This window comes from Lynx canadensis, chromosome C1 (genome assembly GCF_007474595.2).
Source record: "Lynx canadensis isolate LIC74 chromosome C1, mLynCan4.pri.v2, whole genome shotgun sequence".
In the NCBI taxonomy this organism is placed as follows: Eukaryota; Metazoa; Chordata; class Mammalia; order Carnivora; family Felidae; genus Lynx; species Lynx canadensis.
In genome coordinates, this window is record NC_044310.1 from 160602123 (window position 1) to 160621400 (window position 19278).

Genomic DNA, 19278 nt, shown 5'->3' on the forward strand with positions numbered 1-19278 from the left:
CCAGCCAGAGGCAGGACAGTGCTTCTATCAGTGGACACCTGGAGAGTCAACCTGGTCGGGGGAGAAAAGCTCTCCTAAGGCCAGTGGAGCTTTGAGGACCAGACAAGCTGTCCCCAGGTAGCCCAGATATATGGGAATTGAACCTAGGGCCTCCCAGGCCAGAACATCTCACCAAGTGCTTGTGAAGCCATGGTCAGATCCAACCACACAGCTGGAGTTTTAAGCACAGCATTTTTAAATTCAAGCCACTGCATCAGTCCAGTTCTATTGCTAGCACTCTCTCTGAGGCTGGGGTGACTGTATAATTGGTCTACCAAGCTGGGATATTTGTGGGAGTAAGGGAGGTCCAGGACAACAGGTGTGAAGCAGGAGTGTCCTGGGAAAACCTGGGGATATGGTCAGCCGAGCTAAGTGCTGAAAGCTTTAACCACACTGTGGATAGTCTGCTGACCAAAAATAACTCCATACAACACGGCCTTTGTATAGACGGGACTACCCCTTCCAGGAGAGAATGCGTGACCCAGAGGTCTTTCCTGAGATGCCTGTCCACAGCACGGGGAGCTCTCCGGCTGGGGGGGTCTTGAAGATTTGTTTTCTGTGCACCCTTGAATATAATGAAAGATCTATTTTTTCACCTCCAAATGATTCCTCCTTCTATGTGAACCCTTATAAAGATGTTCTGTGAGAACTGCCCTCTTGATTACTTTATTTTGAACAACAAAGTTCTGTTTGTTATAAACACATTAGCCTGAAAGGACCTCAATCAGTTATAATTGTGGATGCGGATAGAGGTTAAATTGGTTTTAAAATATTTTAAATAAAATAAATTGCTTTTAAAAAGGAGGCAAAGAAATTTAGCTCCCATTTAGTAATAATTCCTCAGGATTTGACACCATAATTGCAAGTCTTGGATGTTGTTATAAACTTTAAAATGTCCTGGGAATGCTCCTGAAAACTGGGTTAGACCTGGCTTTCAGAAAGTAATGTCAAAGAAGCATATGGAGTTTGAATAAAATCACTTCATGAAATACAAGTAAAACTATTTTTAGATGTTTAATGTGTTATTTAAAATGTATAAATGATCAGATGTGGTCAATTGATTATCCTCTATATTCATAAAAGCTTACATATACAAATTGGCTAGAAAACCTGTTTTGGATTTTTTTTTTTTTTCCCATGCAGGGAGTCTTCTAAGTAGGTATACACAGTATATGAGAGAGGGTAGTAATGATAAAGAGGTGTTATGGAAACAGTTGGGAGGGAGAAAGACCTCTGCAGATGGCCAGGAAACAAGGCTGGAATGAAGACCTGATTCCTTCAAGAAACTATTGGATTTTGAGTTAAGGTTGCAGATGGTGGGCTGGGTATACAGGGTTTCCCTCCAGGCTCCTCAAGGCTCCATAATGGGTGAGATTAGGTTACTGAAAGACAGGAAGCAGATGGACTCTGGTTTATGACTGTGACAAGGGGAGGAACTGCAGTCTGGAGCACGTCACGTGGGAACTGGGGGGTGGGGGGTGGTCCACCTGTGACGGACCACCCTTGGAATCCTCAGGTAAGGCGGGGACTGGGGAATGAGGTATATATCTGGAAGGGAAGGTCTGTGTGCAGGACCACAGATGCCAGATAGCACCATCATTCCCCACTCTGTGCAGAGGATATAGTCTGTTGGCATTTAACACTGTGGCCAGAACGAAAACCAAACCCCATAGCACTCTTTTGGGGGCAGCGGGATGGGATTGTTGACAGGTTTTAAGAGCTTGATTGCAACTCAAAAACAAAGAACAGATTCTTGTAGACAAGGAAGCTATATGTGTTATTAAAAACCAAAAACAAAAACAACCCAAAGCTAGGTCTTCTGGTGTGAATGCTGGCACCCCAAGAATTCAAGGCTTCCTCCTCTAGCATTTATTTGAAGAGTGGTTTGTAGTCTGACAGCAGCTCCCCACCCTCTCAGCCAATAGTGAATCCTGCAGGCCCCACCCGGGACTCCCTTCAGAATTCCTTCTCAGGGTGAGACCAAGCCAAAAATGGACCTTTTAAGACAACACCAACACATGAGAACCAAGGATCATGAGGCATGTGGTGAGAACATAAAAGGGAATGGCTGCAGTAAACCCAGGAAAACACTGGGAAACAGATAATCCAGGAACAGAATGAGACCTGAGGGGGGAAAAACCTAGGTAAAATGCTTAGAGTTTTGAGAACATACTGATCCACAAGTTAATAATAGAGTGCATTGTTATGTAAAAGGCACGATCAGAACCAAGTAAGAGCTTTTGGAGATTACAAACATAACTGCTGAAATTCAGGGTTTTCAATAGAACTATTGGAAAATCAAGTTGAAAAGCCTTAGAGAAGGAAGAAAATGAGAGAAAAGATAGATTAATCCAGGAGGCCTAACACCTGACTAGTTAGGAAGTTCCAGAAAGAGCACAGAAAATAGAACCTGTAAAGTGATAAATGTACTGTACAAGTTTCTTAGAAAATTTTTTTTAATGTTTATTTTTGAGACAGAGACCGAGTATGAATAGGGGAGGGGCAAAAAGAGAGGGAGACACAGAACGTGAAGCAGGCTCCAGGCTCTGAGCTGTCAGCACAGAGCCCGACGCAGGGATCGAACTCACGGACGGTGAGATCATGACCTGAGCTGAAGTCGGACGCTTAACCGACAGAGCCACCCAGGCGTCCCACGAGTTTCTTAGAAATTAATGTTCTAATTCCATTGGTCGAGGCCATGCAGTCAGTGCACAGGTAATGAATAAAGGCTCACGTGCAGATACATGGTGGTGGTTGTGTGTTTTGCTGTTGAGAAGGCCCAGGGTAAGTGAAGAACCTAAAAGTTCAAAGAAGTCAAAACTGGACTTCCCTCAGAATTTTCATTGGGTGCTAGAATAACAGCAGTAACATTAAAGTTCTGAAGAAAATGTTTTTCAGCCTAGAAAAAACAACCAAACTATCAATCAAGGGTAAGAGCAGAATAATGACATTTTTGTATATGGAGGGACTAAGTTTACCTGTCATATACTGTCCTGTAGGATGGTTTTTAAGAAAATAATTACAATTAGAGGGAAATCTGTTTTCCAAAGCAGATCAGCCCAGGAGGGCAGTCCTAGGGTGACCCAGTACCACAGCCCTGGAATAATCCGTGTAGTGATGGGAGGTCTGAGGAGGAAACCTGAGCAGAGAAGCAATCCTGATTTAATACAAGGTATGACTGGGGGCTTAGAAACAATGGAGGCTAGAAAAAAGCAAACAAGGTAAGGAAAAGGGCAAGAGAAATGCCAAGAAAAGCAAAAGTCATGGTTCAAATGTGAAGTACACTAAGCCATTGGTAGAATGTAAGAAGTCTATTTGACCTTGGTGCTGGGGACAGTTTCCTTTGAGGCCAAGGACTCTGACCCAGGTCCCAGATAGAAGAAAGGATAATTTCAGTGTGGTTTGATTCAACGCTGAATATTTACCTGGTTATGTAAAAGAACAGGTGACCAAATTATGGTTACACAAGACAAAATGTAAGTGGTAATATAGTCTGATAATAGTGTAAAAGTTTAGCTAATGGGTGGTAGGACTTGGAAGGGAAAGTTTGGGGGAAAGGGTCAGAATGCTGAAGCCTTCGTCTCCCCAATTCGGGAATGGAGACAGATTTTGTTGGAAGTCGGTGAAGGGAAAATAGAGGGTTAAGTATATTGTGAAAATGTTAAGGGTAACAAATACAAGAACTAAGGTAATATAGTTGCTAAACATAGGAGGGAAAGTGCAGTCCCAAGTAGTGTAAGTTCTTCCCTTTTCATGTTGTGGGGTCAACAGTTATTGTCCAAAGCTGATAAATCAAGAGATAAAAATATAGGCAGAAGTAATGGAATTATGGAGAAGTAAATACAGACTTTTTTTTTTTTTTTTTTTTAAAGAGGTATACCTAGAGACTGGGGCTTGGGATGAGTTTGGAATCTGTTGCTTTCCATCATAAGTTCTTTCTGTTTGGTTTCTTGTCATTTGTATTTAACAAAAATTAAAACTTGAGTTTGAGGATGGGTTAAATGCAGAGGTGACACAAATCCACGGTAAGGCGGTCTTCTAATTTTCTAATGCTTAATTTGAAGAAACTAAGAAGACTGTTTTAAATTAGGCAATAATAGTGTCCTTGTTCTAATGAAGCAATATTTCATGTTTCCTGGGACAGAGTTGCATAGCTAGAGGCAGAATCTTTAATCCTCGAGGAAATGAGTTATTGCCAAAAGCAATGAAGCAAAGCTGCTATTGTGCTTAGAGTTTTAAAAGTGTTCCAGTGTTTAGATCTTTTGGTTGAAGTAGTTATACAAAAGTATACCTGCTCTGTTTGGGGGAGAACTTGCGTATATGAAATAGGAGTACTTGAAGTTTGAAATAACCTTGTGGTTAATGGCATGACAGTGGGTCCCGAATCTTTGTGCTAGGACTTCTGATCGGGATTCCAAAAGGACCTTGAATTTTAATACCATACCCTCAGTTTTATGTCATACTTGTGTCATTATTAGCCTTTCATATTGTATTTTACTATTTCAGATTTTCTCATCTTTAAAGATGATGATGTGGTTTTGCAGGTTTTGAATTTTGTGGATTTTTTAAAAAGTTTTAGTTATGTAAGTAATCTCTGTACCCAATGTGGGGCTCATACTCATGACCTAGAGATCAAGAGTCCCACGCTCTATTGACTGAGCCAGCCAAGTGCCCTGAGTAGTGTATTTAAAATTTTTTAAAAATGTTTATTCATTTTTGAGAGGGGGGGGAGGGGCAGAGAGAGAGGGAGACATGGAATCTGAAGCAGGCTCCAGACTCTGAGCTGTCATCACAGAACCTGAAGCGGGGCTCGAACCCCTGAACGTGAGATCATGACCTGAGCCGAAGTTGGACGACGCTTAACTGACAGAGCCACCCAGGCGCCTCTGAGTTTTATATTTTAAATGTGGCTTTCCAATATGTTGGAATCCCAGGGCAGTTTTTATGTGATTGCAGCTTCAAAATAGTAAAGGTGATGTTTCACTAGCCCTGTGGAAAGCAATCTGGGAAGTATTTTTTCCTGTTCCTTTTGGCGCCTAAGACAATCTTAGTTTAAAACTTAGATTCTTGCCCTTCCTTGACAGTTTTTCTTTTGACCTGATATGGGAATAGGCTTGTTAGACCCAGTTCTGTTAATTTCCACCACTTCCCTTTGAAGGCCATAACTTGTATCCGCTGGCCCCTGCCACTTTGAATATGAATTGTCGCTGCAGGTTTGAATTCCTCCATACATGTGGCTTAGTAATAACAGCAGCTGCTATCACTGCTTCTTAAGAGGAAATGAACTCAACAGACCAGCAGCTACTACCTGAGTCCTAGGAGTCGCTGTGGGTGTCCTGGCCATGCCCAGAGAATGTGTGCTGCCTACACCGAAGCAGCCTCTAGGGGTGTTGGGGGCAAAGTGAAGAAAACTGGGCTTTGAGCAGAAACTGTGGACTCTGGTGTGACCTCAGGGTTCCTCTACATGAACACCACCCTTTTTGGAGCTGTACCAGTCGGCTAGCTCAGGAGGCCGCTTGTATTTGAATGGCTTATAGACCAGTGCCCATCCTACAGGACTTAGATGGGACTTGCACCGGGGATGGTATCGTTTGAGTGGACACGGCTCTTTTTGAGTATTTGTTCCTGCCAGACATAGCCTCCACTTACGGACTGTGACCTCCTGATAAAGGCTGGTTTCGAGCAGAATTAAGAGTTTGCTTATTTCCTGATCCAGAGAAGACCGCTTTCACCTTGAGGATTGAGACGCCTGCCAGTTGTTGAATTTGGTTGGGGTTAGTTACTGTGTTTTTCCATCAAGGTGCTTCCTTGCATTTTCTGCGATTCTCATTTTATCCAACTCAATTCCACCTGCCCTTCCCTCCCCCACCCCAGTCATTGTTTTCCCGAATTTCCGATTAAGTGTGGGCCCAGGGAACCAGGGGCAGCCAGAGCAGGGGCACCCTTCCGCCCCAGTACTTGCTTGCTGTCTGCTCTTCCTCTGACTGGCTGGGGCCCGAGGCTGGAGGGGGTCTGCTGGGGGCCCCAGAGCACTCAGCCTCCCTCCATCCAGGGTGGGATGGGTTCTGAAGTGGGCTCACTGTGCCAGCTGTCCGGGGACCTGGGAGGAAGGACTGTGGTGGGAACGCGTGCAGGCAAAGCCCACCAGGGGGCGACTTGACCCTTAACGTTGTTCTCCAGGAGTCCATTTCTCGTGTTTGCCAACTTCTCTTCTGTGTTTCCTGCCCCTCCCCACCCCCTCAGACCTTCTTGCTGTTTCCATTCTTCTGTATGTCGGCTTTCATCTGCGGCAGTTGCCACGAGAGACATGGGTGGACCCCTCCTGCGAGAGGTTGGTGTCTTTAGCACACATGAAATTTTGCTGTCACAGTTGGCAAACTGGAGTGAAAGCCCTCCTATTTCTCACATGCCTGCTAAAGGCTTGTCTTGGCCACTCTGGATAAGGGGGACAAGTGGCAGGTGGAGGTACTGAGGAGGGAGAGGCCCTACCGTTCTGCCAGGAGAAAGGGGGCTGGGGGAGGTGGCAGGCCTACTCCGGACTGTCCATGTACGTGGAACAGGAAGTCCGCAAGCGCCTATCCTCTGCAGGGCACGGCAGCCTGGGGCTCTGAGGGGCTCCGCGGGTGCGTGTGCCTCTGGCCCTTCACCCCAGAACCCCCAGCTCCACTGACCAGCTTGCGCCTCCCCAGCCCCGTCTTGTGGCATCACCGATTCCCACCCCTCTTTTTCCTCTGGCTCCTTCCCCCTGCCCGCGGTCAGCCTCTGCAGGTGACAAGCCCCTCATCTGCACTCCCAGCTCTGCTGTGGTCTGGGTGACCCCCTTCCCCGCAGGCAGGTTTTGGTGTCCCCCCCCCCCCCCCCCCCGGACCGTGCGCAGGATTACCGGTCCCGCCCTCGCATGGCCTCTGCCTCCCTCTGGTTTAGTACCTGCTTATGAATCTGCCTCCCTCAGGGCCAGAGTTTTTTTTGGGGGGGGGAGGGTGCGAGGGCAACCTGTACTCATTCTAGAAGGTTTTTAAATGTTTGTGGAATGAATAAGTGAATGAGTGAACATGAAATAACAAGCCCAGCACCTGCCTTAGCCTCGGGTGTGGATGAGGAGGAGAGGAAGTGGTCAGAGAAGACGCTGTAATAACCTTGGAACTCCCCGACTGCTCTTTATAGCCTTCCCGTTGCAGTTGGTTACCTTTACAGATAACCTCTTCCCAACCTTCACCCCACCCAATTCCAGCAACCCTTTCACTCCGCCTTCCTTCAGCCTTTCCATATTTTGCTTACATCTGTCAGTTACCAGAGCAATTCTTGTTTCAGTGTTTCATTTGTGTAGGTTTTGCCCTTTCAGCAAAGTTATAAATGCCTGAAAATCCTGGGTTTTATTTCCTAGGAAGCATCTAACAGGAATGGGAAAAAACATTGCTCCAAAGTAATTTTTTTTGTACTGTCTATATCTGTGTATCTATATAGATATATGCTTATACCTATATCTAGCTGTGAGATCTTAGGGGCAGACTGCTTACCCTCCTTGCAAAGGCCTCTGTTTTCTGTTCTGTAAAATTAGGGAGCTAGATGCTTTCTGGCGCCTCCAGTGCTCACATCCTGTGATTCAGCGCTGTTGACCCCAGTGCCTTGCTAGTCCCACCCAGCCCCTGGGTCAGGGTTCCATCCCCATCCTGCCAGGTAATTGAGCTTGCTCACTGACGGTCGAGGCCAGCTCACCTCTCAGTTATTTGTCAGAGCTCCTGGGATCTGGGACAGCATTCATGGAATATGTATGTGGGGCAGTCCCTGTGGCCATTGGTCTTGCCTCGACTCTCTGCCAGAAACTTCCAGGCACTAAGGACCCTGCCTTTGTCCTGCTAAGTCTCCATTCCAGTTCTGTGTTTTGGTGTATGCTGTTCATCCCTTCAAATGTAGGACGGGGTTCGAGGTGGAAGCTCACTGTGCCTGCTGTCCAGGGTTCCGGGAGGAAGGACAGCGCTAGGGGCGTGTGTTCCTGCATGAGCCAGCTCTCATTCTGTGACACCTGGCTGCACTTGCCCTCCCTGGACAAAGTCTGGCCCCTCCATTTTTGAGTGCATTTCCTTCTGTTGCACCTGCTGCATTGTATTGGTTTAAATTTTTTGTTGTTGTTTTTGTTAAATCCTGTATTGGGATCATAGAGACAGGTGGTAGAGACTTTTGTTTGTAGGTGGGTTTTTTTTAATTTTTTATTTTTATTTTATTTATTTTTTTATTATTTTTATTTTGCATTTGAGTTTTGTGGGTTTCTTAAAGGCCAGGAGTGGCCTATTTTCTGCTTGGGGGTTGTTTGTTCACTTTTGTGCGTCTAGCCCTCTCCCCCAGCTCCAGCCTTGCTTCTCTCTGTCCAGTCAGGTGTGTTCCTTCTCTTTGTCTCTATTCCTAGCTGTTCCATGAGTCAGTCAGACCCAAAGATGGTGAGTAAAGAGCATTAGCAACAGGAACCCTGCAGAAAGACAGTAGGACTCTAGAGATCCCTCCTGGCTGTGACACTGAGACTTTAAGGATTGTGGGTTGGGGATAAGGCCCCTTCTTACAGGAGCTAACAACACTGGGGTGGGAGGGAAGAAGAAGGAGCATTACAATACCTAGTATGTAGGTGGCACTGCCCAGACTCTGCCTGTGGTCTCTGTGCCAGGCTGATAGGAGGAATGTGGAGGACCCTGTCTGATTCAAGAGTGCCAAAAGTAAGAAGTGATGCAGAAAGGCAGAGAAGGGGACAGAGGGAAATAAATTCAGGCTGGTTGTAACTTGGGCGAGCTTAGGATCTAAATCAGTATTGTTAAAAGATAAGCTGAAGCCTATTTTAAAAACTTCGAGTTTATTTGAGCAAAAATCAATGGGAATCTGGCAGCAGCAAGTTGGAAGTGGTTAGGAGTGCTCTGCCAACAGGAACCAGGGGAAAGACCTACTTACAGGGAGTAAAGAATCAAAGAAAAATTATTTAATCAGCTGTAGCTTAAAGCCTGACTGGCTGTTTGTGATCGGTTGTCCTTGGGTTTGATTTTATAACCTTGAGGCATTTATAGGCTTAGATATTTTTTGCTTACATAGGCTGCCACGTCATTAGAGCCACATCAGCCTAATGGCCTCCTTGTTTCATTAATTTAGCCAGTATGTATACTGAAGATTCAGGGTACCGTTAAAATTACCTTTGAAAAATACCTCAGGAAGGCACAGTGTTAGAAATTGACACATTATTGCTTGTTAAATTTAACGGGACCATTTCCCCCCCTCCCGTGTGGGAGCATTTGTCTGTTAAGTTCCATATGTCCTTGATTTAGGTTTAGGGGTCATGTTCTATCTATGAAAAGTGTGTCTTTTAAAACACCAGAATCCTACTCAGCAGAGAGGTGCTGATACTGTGACAGATGGCTGATACTTTTCGCCTTGTTTGAACAACCCCTCTTCTGAGGCTTGACTTGGCTAGTTGTGCATGTGTGTGTTGCATGAGCCGGTCATGGGACTCGACCTTCACTCTCCCCAGCGCCCAAGCCAGCAGGGCATCTGGGAACTCTTGACAAAGAATGATTTCCCACATCTCTTGGTTCTGACTGATTGAAATGTTAAGTGTGTTTTAAACTCCAATCCCCCAATTCTCTCTTTTGTCAACAGGTTGCTCGTAGGGGCCCCGCGGGCCGTGGCCCTTCCACTGCAGAGGGCCAACAGAACAGGAGGCTTGTACAGCTGCGACATCACCTCCCGGGGGCCTTGCACACGGATTGAATTTGATAATGATGGTGTGTTCTGTACTGTGTCCACTTGGCCAGCTCGCCCGTATCCCACTTGCCCTTTCCATGAGGGGGGAGGGAGGTCCAAGTATTCTCGGAGAGAGGGCCTGTTTTCATTACATGTCTTGAATTGTTTGGTGGGATGCTTGAAATTGCTGCCCTTCCTAATCCTGCTCTCTAAACTGATATGGTGTATTGATGTCGCCACCTAGTGATGTGTTGAGGTTCTACAGGAGGCTGTTAAAACAGTTCACAGCGGCAAGAAAATTGGGCATCGCTTGTACTTAGCTGCCAAAAGTTCTCGCTTGCTGTTAAACTATGTGGGAGAAAGTCTGTTTTAAGTATCAGCTCTCTCTGAAATGAAAACTGACCATCGTGGATAATTTTTCCCTGCTGGCTCAGACCGGCTTGTTTTGTGAGGCCTCCATGCTGAGCAGAGCAGTTAGTGTACTAAGAAGGCTCAAGCGAGCTGGATTTGACATACTTGGTCTAAGTTGATTTGCAGATTCACGTTTAGGTGCTTCTCTTGATTTTACATATTTTAGAAATAACGTTTGTTTTTTTGTTTTTGTTTTTTTGCTGATTAGCAAATGATACATGTTAATTGTGGGAAACTTGTAAAAAAGACACCAACCTGTATAAAGAATAAACCAAAAACCTGTGGGTAATTTAGACTTAATCACCCTTTAACATTTTGGCTTCCGTCTACTTAAAGTGACTTAGTGTTTGCATTTTTGTAATGATTCAAGATTAAAAATCATACCTGCCTTCTCATTGAGGAAGGCAGCAATTTGGAGATAGGGTCACACAGTAGGATTAGATTGATACTGAAATGAACATACATGATGGTGTTTGTGATATCTCTCTTTCCTGGGGGGAGGGACTAAAAATATATCTATTTTCCTTTTTGACATTGATAGATAATAAAGTGAATCTGAGGCCTTGCTTCCTATCTCTAATGAAGAGAATGATTCATGCTGTTATGTAACAAATTTGATACTATGTAGAGAACTGCCCATTTTGTGTTAGTTTGGATGATAGCTGGAGTTTGGAAACTGGATTTCTGCATCACTGCTTTTTTAAATATATCTTTGCTTTAAGTGGCATATGGGGGAGGGCTACTTCTTAGCCTTATAATTTTCAAATGCCTTTCTGTACTCAGGACCCTAGGTGTCAGAGAGGATGTAGGGCTACCAAATAGAGCTATATATTTTATTTAAGAATTTTACAGAAGATTCTTACCAATAACCACTTACCCATTTTCTTAAAATGAGAAATAATTTTTCTGAATTGAGTACATGAATTTACTAAGTAGCAAAGACTCAGAATCTGGGCAATTTAGAAACCGTCTTGTATTGTGTTTATCTCTTGTTTTTTGACTGCTCCAGTCACTTTGAAGGTCCTAACTGTGTTATCTCACCTGCGCTGCTTTCCACAGCTGACCCTTCATCAGAAAGCAAGGAAGATCAATGGATGGGGGTCACCGTCCAGAGCCAAGGTCCAGGGGGCAAAGTTGTGGTAAGTGTAGAGAAGCGTGTTCATTCCACAATGTCTGAGTGCCTGTTACGTGCCAGCATGAGACGTACAGTAGTGAACAAGACTGGTAGAGCCCCTGCCCACACAGAGTTGTACCTTCTAGAAGATTGACTGCTTTAAAGCAGGCATTGGTGTCAAGAAGAAATCAAGGCATTATTTTTCCTGTGATTTCTGATGGTCCTTGAAACACAAAACTAGACATGGTTTCTGTCTCAGGAACTATGTGTCTTTTTCAGAGGAGTTATTAAAAATGTGGGAATGGGGCGCCTGGGTGGCTCAGTCGGTTGAGCGTCCCGACTTCAGCTCAGGTCACGATCTCACGGTCCGTGAGTTCGAGCCCCGCGTCAGGCTCTGGGCTGATGGCTCAGAGCCTGGAGCCTGCTTCCGATTCTGTGTCTCCCTCTCTCTCTGCCCCTCCCCCATTCATGCTCTGTCTCTCTCTGTCTCAAAAATAAACATTAAAAAAAAAATTAAAAAAAATGTGGGAATGGTCATGGAAAGTAAGATCAGATAATTTAAAACTTCCTGGTTGTTTATTCTGAACAAAGTCAAATACAAGTGTAGTGAAGAAAAGAGGTTTGTTAGGTGGCTTTGTGAGATGGCCTTGGTGGTGCCTTCCAGGCTGGCTTATGATCATCCTTGCGTGTCTGTTTCAAAATCTGGTTGCTGTAACAAATTTACACAGGGTTTTGAAAAAAAAAAAAATGAGAATTTTACTGAACACTAAGTTTTGATATCTAAGGGATCCTTACAGGAAATCAACTTGGATATTGTAAAGTCTATTCATCCTCTGTTACATGGAGGGTAGCCATGAATATCTTGTAAAATTATAGGGATTATTTCATCTTTTCTGGCAGTATAATTCTCTCTGCCTTTTAAAATAAACTTAATCTCAGACTTTAGAGTATAAGTTAGGAGTGATTATAAGGAAATAGTGTGAGTAAAAGGGAAATGTTTTTGTCTTAGCTGTGTTTGCCTGATCCCTATGAAAATACGTCTGATTTCCCTCCTCTGGAATGTAATTACATATTTTCACAAACACACTGATGTGAAATTTCATACGGCCATTAAAGCCGATTAAATTAAGAAAATGAAATAAGATATTTCCCATTGTTTATGTGACAGGTAAATTTACAAATAAATAGCCTGTGGATTACAGATTGGCATTCAGTATTTGGACTGGAGCCTTATTCTCCAGGTGAAAAGAAGACAGGAGTCCTAGTTCCTATGTGCTAGATAACGGTCTTCTTAGTGCCACTTAGGGGAACAATTGCTGGTTTGGGATCCAGGCCCAGGATGAGGACATGTTTCACATCCCATTTAGAATTAATCCCTCTTTATTACAAATTCATAAAATTGTCCATAATAAACCTAAGTTTTGTGGAAATGAATGGGCAGCTTCATTCCATCTGTTTGCAGACATGTGCTCACCGATATGAAAAAAGGCAACACGTCAATACAAAGCAGGAATCCCGCGACATCTTTGGAAGGTGTTATGTCCTGAGTCAGAATCTCAGGATTGAGGATGACATGGATGGAGGAGACTGGAGTTTCTGCGATGGCCGATTGAGAGGCCATGAAAAATTTGGTTCTTGCCAGCAAGGAGTTGCAGCTACTTTCACGAAAGACTTTCATTACATTGTGTTTGGAGCCCCAGGCACTTATAACTGGAAAGGTAGGACATGTACTTATAGCAATAGAGATTAGACTGACTACGTAAGTTCTCCTATATGCACCATGATTGAGAACGTTTTAATTTGAAACCAAATGTGTTCCAAGACACTTGTGTATTATAGAAGTAAGGTAGGATCTTATAATCTCTCAATTATGTGATTTCAGAAACAGTGGTGGAAATGTTTGAAGATATTTTTTTCCTTCTCTCAGCAATTTATATTAATACAAGTAGCCTTTTTCTGTAAGAATATAATAATTAACATTAGTGGGTTTTTTCTGTTTGTGTTTTCCTGTTTCTTGAAGGTGAAAGTTTTATGTTTTAATGTTAGTAAACATTGCATTTTAAGGTTGTGATCTGAAAACAAAATAATTGGTGTCCTATATAAGTAACAGTGTATTAATACAGATATATCTTTCATTATATATTATCTTAAAAGGCTGTGTTTTACTAATAAAGCAGAAAAGTTCGAAGGGTAGATGAACTAGGGGAATTTTGAGATGATAATTTTAGATAATTTACAGGAAAGTTGTTTAGTGGTATCGTTTAATGATGATTGTGATATAGGTAAAAGGAGACGGAGGGAGGGAGGGAGGGGAGAATGGTCCTCAGTTTTGACTGGATGAACCTGGTCAGCTCCTATATAAAGTTTAACTTCTCTGAAGAAATTAGGCAGGCATAGAAAACCAGTATGTTATAAAGGACAATTAACTCTAATGCATAATGAAGAAAAATGTATATGATTTAGACAGAAGACTTCTTTTTATTAAAATAAATCCTATGTTATAACACTTTCACTAAGTTAGGAAACACTTAGGAGATGCATTTTAAAAACCTCCCAAGTTTGAATTCCTTTTTAAAAAATTTTTTTGGATGTTTTTATTTACTTTTGAGAGAGAGACAATGTGTGAGCTGGGGAGAGGCAGAGAGAGAGAGGAAGACACAGAATCTGAAGCAGGCTCCAGGCTCTGAGCTGTCAACACAGAACCCAATGCAGGACTCATACTCATGAACCTCGAGATCATGACCTGAGCCAAAGTCAGATGCTTAACCAATTGAACCACCCAGATGCCAGCCCCCCTCCCCCTGCTCCCTGCTCAAGTTCGAATTCCTATTAGAAATAATCCTCGAGGACACCTTCCTCTTTATATCATCCATGTTAACCTTTGAGAGTAATCTCCTTTGGCCTCCCCACCCCCAACATGATGGTATTTGTAAGGTTATACTGACCTAATGAAAATAACACATTGAATTTAGAATTAGTTCTGTTGTAGCAAGAAGAGATGCCATACATAGTAAAATAACAAAAAAAACCCATCAATTATGTATGTGTGTATATATATATATATATATATATATATATATATATATATGGGAAACATGTCTTATATGCTTTATAAACCCTGACTTAAAACGTTATTTATTTATTTATTTAATTTTAGAGCACATGCGAGCAGGGGAGGGGCAGAGGGAGAGAGGGAGAATCTCAAGGAGCCTCCACGCTCAGCACAGAGCCTGATGAGGGGCTTGATCCTACGACCCTGGGATCATGACCCGAGCCAAAATCAAGAGTCAGATGCTCAATTGACTGAGCCATCCAGGTGGCCTGAAATGTTACCATTTTTAAAAAGTCATGTAATAGGTTTACTATATGAAATCTTCTTAATTCTTAATTGTTAATTGTGAAAATTTTAGAAAGATGAAATCCAGTCTCCTCCATCACATGAAAGTGATTTGGAGAAAGAATCAAAACATTTCACTTTTACATTATAGTAAAGTAGGTAAATTGGTATAGGATTGCTACATCAGGCTCCTATAGCTTTTAAAAAGTTATTTTCTGGGGGCACCTGGGTGGCTCAGTCGGTTGGGCGGCCGACTTCAGCTCAGGTCATGATCTTGTGGTCCGTGAGTTTGAGCCCCACGTCAGGCTCTGTGCTGACAGCTCGGAGCCTGGAGCCTGTTTCAGATTCTGTGTCTCCCTCTCTCTGACCCTCCCCCGTTCATGCTCTGTCTCCCTCTGCTCAAAAATAAATAAACGTTAAAAAAAAAAAATTTAAAAAAAAAAATAAATAAAAAGTTATTTTCTGTAGGTTTAGTTAAGTAAACATTCCATTTTCCATCTAGTTGGTGGCATTATAAAGATAATTCCTAAAAATGCATGGTGCATTTTTTTTAATAACTAGAACAATTTCTTTGTAAAAATTCACACGAACATGATTTTTTAAACTTTAATAACTTCAAAAGCCCCCTTTCCTTTGCCTTTTCTTCCTCTAGACTTTTCTTCCTATACCGACAGTGATAACACGAGGCATGTTTATTAGGAACCATCTCTTTGATTTTGTTTTCATCTTCATTGTTTTTTGTTGTTGTTTTTTTTGTTTTTTTGTTTTTGCCATTTCATTCCTGTAGGCATTGTTCGCGTAGAGCAAAAGAATAACACTTTTTTTGACATGAACATCTTTGAAGATGGGCCTTACGAAGTTGGTGGAGAGACTGACCATGACGAAAGTCTAGTTCCTGTTCCTGCTAACAGTTACTTAGGTAGGAATGAGCATAGCTTGGCGTGCCTGTCTTTTCAGATGCCTCAGTGTGACAGCGCCCTCCCTGGACCTGGACTTGGAGGCTGAGGACGGGCCAGGCGGGACCAGGGGCCTGTGGCTGCTCTGATGGGCAGTCGGGTTTAAGCTTTGGTGATCCTGAGGTAACCTGACTGGTGCCTGGGACCCTTCCCTTCTGACCTGGGCTCCCTCAAGATGGGAAAACCTCTTGCATTCAAGCCCATCTCTTGGGCTAGCATCGGCCTCTGTAACCTGAAACAGGCTGTTCATGCAGCGGGGAAAAAAAATGCATGGATGTTAGCAGTCAGCTGAGCCGTATCCTCTTTCTAGAGATACTCTTGAGAGCTCCGTTTATGAAGTTACTCTGCAGTGGCGGGTCAAAACCTCTGCGTCCTTCCTTTGTGACTGTCGATCTTCCAGGGTTGGCCCGGCTTCTGGATCGGGGCCCCCATGTCACGGGGCCCCTGGCGGGTGGCACGGCAGCTTTCCAGCGGAAGCTGGGCAGGACTGCTGGAGGACACACAGATCGTGTCCAAGTGCCAGTTCCCTAACTCCTCAGGCTTGTCTGCATTACTAATGGGCGTCCTAAATCATTCGTGTGCATTATGGTAATTACACAAAGGCTTTTAAAAGCTTTAATTCTTGGTATGAGTTGACATAAAGAATAATTACTGCACATTTCTTGAAAAAAATGTAAAAAAATCTCCTAAACCTAAATAGTAACCTATTTTTTTTTAAAGTCTCCCTGTGCTAGAGATGTTACTGGAACAATGGAAGATAAGTCAACACAAAGAATAGTTGTTATCAATGTGTTAGTAAACAGATTCTTAAGATGGCCTAATTATGTACATATACATGAATGATCCTGTTAACTTAGGGGAAAAAAACAACCTTTCAGACATTCCCTCCTGCCCCCAAATTAAAAATTTGATGTGAAAGCATACAAGAGAGCAGAGCAAAATTAAATTTATCACTTGTTAAGTGTGGTTCATGTGCTCTAAGTCATGTGGTATATATACTACTTTACAGGTCTTACTTGACCTTCCCAAAAACATTATAAAATAAGTATGATTATCCCTCTTTTGATGATGAAAAAAGTGTATCTTAGGAAGATTAATTTCTTAGTCTAAGGTCATACAGTTACTGATCCCTCAGCCTAGGAGAGAAAGTTTCATGGAAGTGACAGGGTCAGGGTGGGAGGCGGCTGGATTGCATGAGTGCCACCACGTCCATGGCTTCGCAGGACAGGAAAGGATGCAGATGCCAGCAGTTTGCAGTCTCAATATTAAATACGGTTTTTCAGGATAAATACTGTCAGCAAACCTATATTTTATTTGAATATATGTGCTGTCCAATCAAGCGTGTTACTTAGGGGTTATTTGTGATGACACGTACTTAATTTTAATTTTTTAATGTTTATTTTTGAGAGAGAGAGAGAGAAGTATTTAATTGTAAATGAAAATTTGACTTCATGGTCAAGAAACCAGTGGTCTAGTCTTGAAGATAGATGCCCATGGATTTTTGTAAACATAGATGCTACTGGAGCATCTGAAAGGATTCAGCACTTTTCATTAAGCCCATTTGCCACTTTGATGAATGGATTTCCTCCAATGTGGGTGTCTGGCGGGGGAAACCGTCAAGTTTGTGTCGTTACATGTTTTGTTGTCCGTGCTGTCTGTGCCTCTGTCATTTCAACGAGTCCGTGGTTTTAAGGAATAAAATGATCAGCTTGGGGTTCGGGAAGCTGGCAAAGAGGGTGGCTTGCTAGATGCGGTGGTGGCCTGGTGGCCTCATCGTCCGGCTGGAGCAGCCGAAGCTCTCGTGCCTCTTACAGAGCGTAATTGCTTTTCCCTTCAATCTCTTCCGTTCCGTGCACGTGTCCAGGCCTGCTGTTTTTGACCAGCGTTTCCTACGCAGATCCTGATCAGTTTGTTTACAAAACACAGCCTCCCAGGGAGCGGTCCAACGTGTCCCCTGATGTGATGATGAATAGCTACCTAGGTTTGTGACCTCTGAGATGACAAATAAATTCTCTTGGTCATGGTCATTTAAGAAATTTTTTTTTGATCCATACAGAGCATCCATCTTTTTATTTTTTATTTCCTTTAAGTGGAGCACACACATGAGATCATGCCACTGTTGAGGCTCTGCTCCCGGATGGTTTTCAGAGCTGGATTCGGTTTTATCACCCTTTTCTAAACTTGGAGCTCGTCGTATTTTGCCACTCAAACTTCACAATTTGAGAACTACAACAGTAGTGGTGAAGCTTTTTATAAATCCCACTAAAAAGGGGGAGCTTACACCATTCTGCATCTGCCTCACCTTTACATAGCAAGATTTGCTTAATGCAAGTGATTTTGATGGAGGTGTTTACACTCACTTGCTACCAGATCTCAGTCTGTTATCTGACATCCTACCTGATGCTTTATAATCCGGTGTCTCACATGTTCTGCCCTCCGAACAAGTATGTAATTGTCATCAATGACAGCTTGCTCACCTCTATTGTTTATACTGGGTTCTCAAATACTACATCTCACAAGTCATGGTCTTGTTTGCATGTTTGTGTCCAAGAATCAAGTTGGTTCAAAACACTGAAATGTTGCCTGTGGTATACGAATGATGTTAGCATTTGTTCTTGCCTGATTACCAAGGAGATCACTAATCATTACATTGTAGCAGAGCCCTATAACATGCACTCAGGTATGCTGTGTCTGGTTGTATCTCTGTGTATCCTTTCCCGTGATAATTTAGTATCTAGCCTGACCTCCTTTGGCCCACAGTTCCAGTATTAAAATGGGGTTTGAGCAGCTTCTTCAGATGCATGAATGCTTCATGATTCAAGTTACACAGATGTTAAATAGCATAGGTGGTTTCCTTTAAAAGTCTTAATATATTTCCTGAGAGAGCAATGAAATAGCCTACTTCTTTGTACTTGAGTCAGACCTCTTACCTCTGTAACTCTTTCGCGTTGTAAATGTGATAAGCTGGTAGAGAGGCTCAGAAGGAGAGGGTTGGAAGCCAGAGGAAGAGGTAGTGATGGAGTTACCAATGGTAGATACCTCCTGAAATACGGGGTGATGTGAACTGTTATTTTGTGTTTCTAGGCTTTTCTTTGGACTCAGGAAAAGGTATCGTTTCTAAAGATGAGCTCACTTTCGTGTCCGGTGCTCCAAGAGCCAACCACAGTGGAGCTGTGGTTTTGCTGAAAAGAGACATGAAGTCTGCACATCTTCTCCCTGAGCACATTTTCGACGGGGAGGGTCTGGCATCGTCATTCGGCTATGATGTGGCAGTGGTGGACCTTAACAAAGATGGGTAAGAGGGTCTTAGGTTATTTTACGCTTGCCAAGAAATCGTTGGTTCTTTGGCTTCTTTAGGTCTTGAGAAGAGCCATCCTTTCAGGTTAGTGGATTCCAAAGAGTGTTTTTGCTGCCAGGTTTTTACTATCCTGTCACATCTTTATCACTTGTATTTTGGCAGCAGACCTTCATTGCCCTCCCCATGGTGTAGGATTACATTTCAGTTTTCAGTTTTCAGATCAAAACTCACGTTTTGGGTCTGTGAGAATTGAAATTTGGGGGAAAAAAAGTTAACTTGAAAAATGACACCTACATCGTTCTTCTGTGATTTCTTCAGGGGCTGTCAGAGCATCTAGGATGTCCTTTTGAAAGTAGGGATTGGATTGGGGACAGAGTAATAGTTATGGCTGGTGGTGCCATTTCGG

At 43.1% G+C, this 19278-nt stretch overlaps 1 protein-coding gene across 2 annotated transcripts in view; it reads left to right on the plus strand.

The window, feature by feature from the left end:
• Positions 1-19278, plus strand: part of ITGA6 (integrin subunit alpha 6) — a 76757-nt gene that overhangs the window by 27661 nt on the left and 29818 nt on the right. For both annotated transcript variants that reach the window (XM_030326861.2, XM_030326860.1), the window contains exons 2-6: positions 9673-9797; positions 11227-11306; positions 12744-12999; positions 15406-15537; positions 18659-18869. In XM_030326861.2, the coding sequence (XP_030182721.1) occupies positions 9673-9797; positions 11227-11306; positions 12744-12999; positions 15406-15537; positions 18659-18869 (804 nt within the window). The remainder of the gene's footprint in view (positions 1-9672; positions 9798-11226; positions 11307-12743; positions 13000-15405; positions 15538-18658; positions 18870-19278) is intronic.